This window comes from Egretta garzetta, unplaced genomic scaffold (assembly GCF_000687185.1).
Source record: "Egretta garzetta isolate BGI_Z169 unplaced genomic scaffold, ASM68718v1 scaffold108, whole genome shotgun sequence".
Taxonomy (NCBI): Eukaryota; Metazoa; Chordata; class Aves; order Pelecaniformes; family Ardeidae; genus Egretta; species Egretta garzetta.
In genome coordinates, this window is record NW_009260614.1 from 7,904,036 (window position 1) to 7,911,088 (window position 7,053).

The following is a 7,053-nucleotide window of genomic DNA, read 5'->3' on the forward strand; positions in this document are numbered from 1 at the left end:
TTAGGGGGGCGGCCGTTCCGTGGGCTCAGAAGGGACAGGAGAGCGGCTATTTTGGGAAGACATGTCATAATTGGCCGCCCCGGTTAAGCTGCTTCTGTAATGCTGAGCAAAACAATAGCAGCATCCAGAGGAAGAGCCTGTTATGTTTCAGGTGGGATGTTTTCAACCGGTCAGGAAACTCGACCGCTCCCAGCGCACAGCGGCGGCACAAAGGACAGGGGATGCTGAACAGCATGGACCAAGGGCCTGGCCAAGCGGCGTGGGCGGCTGGGAGCGCGCGGCAGGACCCGGCCCTGGCTGGGGACACGGACCTGCGGCCAGCACCCAGGTACGTGCCTGGTCTTTCACCTCGCCCCGATGCATCGCTGCTGTCATCAGCCTGTGGCACGGGGCTGGCAGGCGGCTTCGTCCCCGTCTGGGCAAGCAGTGGGGGCAGAGGCAGGCTGGCACTGGAGCCAGGGAGCAGCAGCCATAACCCAGGGCCAGGCAGCAAAGCCTCCTTGCAACCAGGGCTGCCCAGGGACACAAGAGACTCTGACCTAACCCTGCTCTGGCCCATCTGCCCTGCTCAGAGTGATGATTTTGGGGTCCAAGCGCATGTAGGGGAATGGAGCTGAGCTCTTCTGCTCCCTCTGCAGCCAGTGCTGGCCGAGGGCCACCCTGTTTGTCATTTACCCTGCCTGGACCTGTACTCGCCAAGCAGCTTGAGCCACCGTCCTGGGCACACCCAGCCAGGGCAGGGACCGAAGGAGCACAGTGAAGCCCAAATCCCCCTCAAGGTGTAAATGTGACCCCAGCACTGGTTGTGGTCGGGAGCTACAACGAGGACCCGCAGGGCCGCCCTGCCAGCTGATGCAGGGTGGGTAACCAGCAGCAGCGACCTCGGGACAAACGTCAGGCAGATGATCTCCAGCAGCAGCAGAGCTGGGCAGTAAGATGTGGGGAGCACAGCAAAGGCAGGGATAGTGCAAGAAAACCTGCTGGGGAGAACACAAAGAATTTAGCTGTGAGAAGCTCCCCTCTGGCACAGAGCACCCTGCCAAGGGATGCAGCGTGGAGGGATCAGGGAAAACTCAGGTAAGGGAGTGTTAAAACACAGAGAAAGAAAACAAATGGCCAAGAGGTGAAGGCTTTGCCCTGAACCTCGGGTCCCTGCCCCCATCATCACACTCTACAGGAGGCAGCCGTGGCACCTGGGCTCTCTGGGCCCGAGTCCCCACCACCATTCAGGCACAGCCACACGGCCGTGTACACAGAGCTGAGGCTCTCAGCTGTGCTGAGACATGAGCTACATCTGCTGGTCTCAGGTGAATACACAGAGCTGTGGCTTGTCCCCAGAATAGTGAAAGGGGGACTTGAAGAGCAGCCGATGCAGGAACTCCCTAAGTGACCAGTGAACAAGAAAAAATAGGCTGTAACAGGGAAGGCAGAAGGTCCCCAGGTCCCAGGAAACACAAAATCTCTTGGGAAGATCAGAAAGGTCAAGGATCACAGGACAAGAGAGGGAAAGTGGAGGGGGTGGATGCTGAGCTGGCTCCGACCTAGCCTCCCCAGGCAGTGCTTTCCACCCGAGCTCCTCTGCTCCTCCGGCTCCGGCCACGTGGTCAGTACCAGGGCAGGGAGAGGACCAGGGCCTGCACACATGTTCTGCTCCGGGCTGTTCCCAGCTAGCTACAGGCTGGATGACTTTACTGAAGCCCCAAGGATTCCTCCTCCACCCCGCGCCTTCAGACTCCAACTGCACCTCAGCTCTCAGCTGTGCAGCCCCTGAAGCTGCCCACACCCTCATTTTGACCTCTCTCCGCCTTCGAGCATCGGCCCCAGCACGGCTGGGGAGGAAGGGAGGAGCACGCCGGGGGGAGAAAGCCCCTGACAACATCAGGCAGCCCCCACTCTCCCCGCAGAATGGGCAGCGGCCATCCCGGGGGGCCCTGCTGCAGCTGGGCTAGTCACCGGGGCCGGGATCTGCTGCACGCTGCCCTCCCCGAACATGTGCAGTTCCTGTTTGCTGTGTCTGTACAAGGCAGTGGGAAGTGGGGAATTTACTTACACCTCCCGCTTAACAACCCTGGGAGGCTGGAAGGCTTCAGGCCGCTTTAATTTACAGCCCATCTCTCCAATCTCTCACTCATTCGCTGCTGCTTTCTTCCTCCTTGTATTAATGTGACCCAGGTACCTGCCAACAATAATGGACTCGCTTGCGGGGGCGGCCCCTCCCTCCCGGCGCAACTTCTACCTTCGCCTTGATACGAGCTGCTCAAAAATTCAAATGAAAAAAAAAAAGAAAAAAGGCGAAATCTGAAAGGTTGGGGTGGGTTTGGAAAAGCGAAGCGCAGTGGTTCTGGGCCCAGCGCCAGTAGCCGGAGGGTACACATGTGCACGCTCTCCCAGTAGGGCCTTCAGCAGCCCTGTTTTACAACCACCTCGGCACACACTGCAGAGTTCACGCATATGGCCAGACAGATGTGTCTGGCTTACGTTCAAGGCTGGAAAATGAAGAATTATGGAAGTGAAGGGCCCTGGGCATTAGAGAGGGCGGAGGTGAGGGGGAGGGGAGCCAGGGAGAATTTTTCCTCTGCTGAGAAATCCTCATCTGGGCTGCGAGGCTGGAGGAAGAGGGGTTGCGAGCAACGAGGCAGCCAACAGCCATGCATGTGAGATTGCTCTTAAAGCAACAGTGTGCACCGCCAGGCATCTGCTCCCAGTCCAACCAGTTTACTTCTCCAGCTCACACTGGAAAACACGCTCAGATCAGGCCAGGGCCGGGGGAGGGTCACCTGTATCCCGTCTGTTTGTCCCCATAACGATGGCAACACTTTGCAAGTGGTGCTCTGGCCGCAGCAGCCGTTCGCAGACTATTTTTCCTGCCGCTGGCTCCCACATGAACTCTGCCGTTCACGTCCCACCCTCTCTCCCATCTGCCTGTGCCCCGCTGCACAGGAAAGCTGATTTCTCACCAAACCTCGCTGCCCCGGAGTGTCCGCCCTGGGCGGGGGGACAGCTTGCTGCCTGGAACACACTGCACTTATGGCCACCAGCTAATGCACTCCCCTGTCAGGGCTCCTGGGTGTGCTGGCAGCTCCATGGAGAAGCCGTGTCTGGCTTCATGAGGGTCCCAGGAGTCCCTGAAACATTCATCTCAGGGCCTGCGAGGGCAGATCTTACCCTGGGTGGGGATAGCAACACCGATTTGGCCCTTCCAAAGGGCCAAAGCTAAGCTTGCTGCTGGGTTTCACAGAGGCAGCACAGGGCAACTACACCCGTGAAGCTCAAGGTACCATGGAACACACCGAGAGGCCACTGGCCCTGAAGCATGGCAGGGAAACGTCTGCGCACCATCAGCACAGTGTGGCAGGATCAGCCCGTGTACCAAAGCAAAGCAGCTCCTCAGCCAGCTCAGGCACCGCAGTCGCACAGCCCGTCCTACCTGAATTTTGTCTTGACGACGCTGTTGCTCAGCTACTTTCCTGGCCAGGGCTTGCTTCTTGGCCCTGAGCTCCTTGATGTCCATCTCTCCTCCGCTGCCTTCAGCCTCAGAATCATCTTCAAATGCCTCAATCCTCACATCATCTTCCTTCTTCCAGGAAATGCAGAAAGGCAAAAAACAGGAGAGAAGTCATTGTAAGGGATGCTGGTGGCAGGGACTGTGCTCGTTCTGCTCTCCCCCTTCCAGCAGAGAAATCCCTGCCAGGCACGGTCCATCACCACACACCAATGGGTGACTGACTATTTCTAAACATCCCAAAGGAGCAAGCAAAATAAATAAATAGTAAACATCCAGGAAATGACAAGGTGAGACAGGAGGTAATGGGGCAGGGAGGGCAGCAACCCGGCAGGGCAGGGGCAGCCCTGCTTAAAGCTCTGTTCTAAAATCAAACTCCCTAGCCTTGGAAAACTCTTCCCACGGCCCTGGGCGAGTCACTGATGCTTTACAGGCTTCAGTTTCGTAAAACCATGGTATTTCCCCATCTCTCTGCTTGGCCCGGCTGTTTAGGCTGCACATCCTTCCGAGCAAACACTGCTTCTCCCCACCTGCCTGCACCGGGGCCGTGCAAAGCTGCTCTGATGCTGCTGCCTCATCCGAGGCTAGGCACGCAAGCTGATCATCTCGACAGGGAACTCGGATCCAGGAATGCAGGAGACCGAAGAGCCTGTTCCCCTGCATTTAGATTTCTGAATAGGCCAGAGAGATTCCTACACCCACCCCAAAACTCCCAGCTGAGCTGGAACAGACGTTTTAGAAGGAGACGTTCAGTCTTGATTTTAAAGCCCCACATGATGGAGAATCCACTGCATCTTGAGGTCAGTCATTTCAACAGTTAATTACTTCCTCTGTTAACATTTGCATCCTACTCTGCTCTGCCTTTGCCGTGCTGCTGCCGGCCAGGACCCTTGTTTTTCCTGAACTGATGGGTCCTTGATTCTCCTGCCTCCTGCCCACACAGGCACTTCTGGACCATGTTGCATCTTCACCCTCTCCTAGAGACCCTTCTCTGGTTCTCCCAGCCAGGAGGTCTGCAGACCCTTCCCAGTATGCCTGCACTGCTTGAACTGGAGGCCCCAGAATGGGCCATGCTGTTCCTACCCCAGGGGAATACTGCACTGGCCTGTCCCTATGCACCCAAATCCCTGGGACACAGGAGAGTGGAAGGCAGTGGCTGGTGTCCAACCAGGGATCAGCCACAACCCAGTTCCACTCCCAGTTTTGCTGCTCTCCCCAGTGGCTCCCGGCCCAAAGGGGAGACCACAAGCCCCTGTTCCTCAACACGTGTCCTGCCAGCAGCTGCCTGCAGGCATGTGTTGCCCAGGACCCAGGTTCTGCTGCTGACTCAGACAGCCCCCTTGGTCTGCCCAGACCCTCTTGTTCCCCAGCGCAGCAACCACGGGCCTCCCCAAGCCCTGCCAGTACCGATCTCCCCCTTCCCTGCACAAAACCCAAAGGTTGTGATGGGGCTGGGAAGTGCTCCCAGGTGGGACCCGACTAGAAAGACCTGCTCTGAGCCCCCAGAGGGCTGCAGGGGATGGATCCTGCACAAGAGGATCCCCCAGAGAGATAAGAGCATAGCTATGTGTCAGCAGGAGGGACTCAGGCAGGAGCTCGCAGTCTTCACTTAGAACAACCCCAGCACTGCATAGTCACATACTCAATAATTTCATCCGGACCGCACACCCGCCTGGCCACAGAACCACATACTCTTCTCTCCTTGTGACTTTTTAGCCATGGGAAGGAGGAAGACAGAGCCCTCAGGCTCACTTCCCTCTGCCAGGACAGCCTGGACCACAGGGGATGGGGGGGATGCTGCCAGAGGCACAGCGTCGCACAAGGGCCTCGGCAAAGAGCGTGTCAGATGCAGATCTGCTGCGGTGGGTCTGGATCCGCTTGCCCAGGCTGGCGGTGGTCACGCTGGCGAGCTGGAAGCTCCCTTGCACTCAGAGCCCAAGGAGGAAGCTCCAGGGTTGTGCAACAAGCTCACGCAGAGGTTCCCATAGCTGAGCAGAGACTGTGGGGATGGGGCAGGAGGGAGCTACCCTCCATCCCATGTTCATTCATAGCAGAAACTGGAGGGATCAACCCAAGAAGAGGAGGGCTCCAGAGAGCAGGAAGTGTCCCTGTCATGACACCGGGTGGAACCTGAAGATCCCCCCATATCACATGGTCCTCGTGGTATCAGCCTGAAAACTGCCTGCACCGCCTCCAGAAGAGGACAAGGGTCCAGGTCTCCCACCTTACAAAGATGGCTCTGGCTGCCTGGAGTTTTGTTCTGAGCCCCAGTGCAAAAAAATCACCTAAAATCTGTCCCCTGCTCAGCCAGAGCCAGGTGCTGGGACAAGGAAGGTGGCAAGCACGTTCTTGCTCTGGGCTCCTCTGGCTGTCAGCTCCCCAGGGTGCACGGGGCCAGGGGCCACCCAGCGTTGGCAGAGGCAAGGTGCTGTCTCCTGCACGGGGCGATAGCCCCTCTGGCTCTGCAGCATCTGGCACTGGCGCAGGGAGGGGACCCAGAGCGAGCCTGGGCAGTGCTGGGCCACCCAGCTCCCCGCTCCCAACGCCTCTGCCCCTCTCTCCCGTTTCCCTGTCCTTTCCAACTGCAAGATTAAACAGAAGAAAAGAGCCAACCTGCAGAGCGGCTGGCAGGGCCCTTAAACACACACACGGAGCCTGGAGTGAAGCAAGGCCTACAGGAACAAGCAAGGGCAGAAAAACAAGAGTTGAATTCCTTAATCACATCAGGATGTGAGAGGCAGGGGAGGGACGGGGCGCCAATGTCAGCTCTTCCTGTACGTGTGCTGGAGGCTGGAGCCCAGGCCTCCGCTGCAACGAGCTCCACGGCTATAAACTTGATCCTGAAGCTGAACCCTGACACCCCCTCGCCCACCTCCTCTCCTGGGGCCGCGGCGCTGCACGTTATTAAAGCTCCCCCCGCTTCGGGTATGAAAAAGCAGCATCTGGAACTCATAGCAGCGTGCGAGATAGAGGCAGGCGGGGGGGGCTGGCAGGAAAGGGAGGGGTGATTCTTCCTTCACCGAGGCGCGCTCTTCCCGCACGGTACCTGATCTTCCAGTTGTTTTCCCTCTTGGCTTCCCATTTCCTTTCCCATGGCGTCTGGGACGGGTGCCACTGACACATATTTTCCACCCTTGAATGCCAGCAAAGGCTCTTCTTGTCCACAAAGGGCTTCCAGGAAATACTTCAGAACTGTGACCCTCTTGCAGTCGGCTGCAATAACCTACGGGGTGAGGACGAGGGGGTTGGGGAGAGGGAAAGGAAAACAAAGTCAGTGTAAAAGGGGAGGCGGACAGGCAACAGCCTGGGGGAAACATTGGGGGCTACAAGGCCCAGCAGGATGCAGGCGGCACCGCACAGCCCTGCAGGGATGTGCAGGGTGCCCCTCTTCTTAACAGGAATGGAAGGGGTTTGCCCATGCCTTGGAGCCCACTGTCCCCAGGGAAAAGGAGGCAGGCAAAGTCAGCACCGATCCGTGTCCTGTCCTCTCCCTCCGTGCACTCCAGGGCCATGGGGCTGCCAGGGGGCAGCCAGGCCCCTGCCCAGCCCCA

The 7,053-nt window shown here is 58.2% G+C and overlaps 1 protein-coding gene across 1 annotated transcript in view; it reads right to left on the reverse strand.

Moving 5' to 3' along the window:
* The window catches only part of SMG6 (SMG6 nonsense mediated mRNA decay factor), a 126,100-nt gene that overhangs the window by 11,834 nt on the left and 107,213 nt on the right, over nt 1-7,053 (reverse strand). The window contains 2 exon segments of the mRNA XM_009645160.2: nt 3,428-3,574; nt 6,549-6,725. Of these exon segments, the coding sequence (XP_009643455.2) occupies nt 3,428-3,574; nt 6,549-6,725 (324 nt within the window).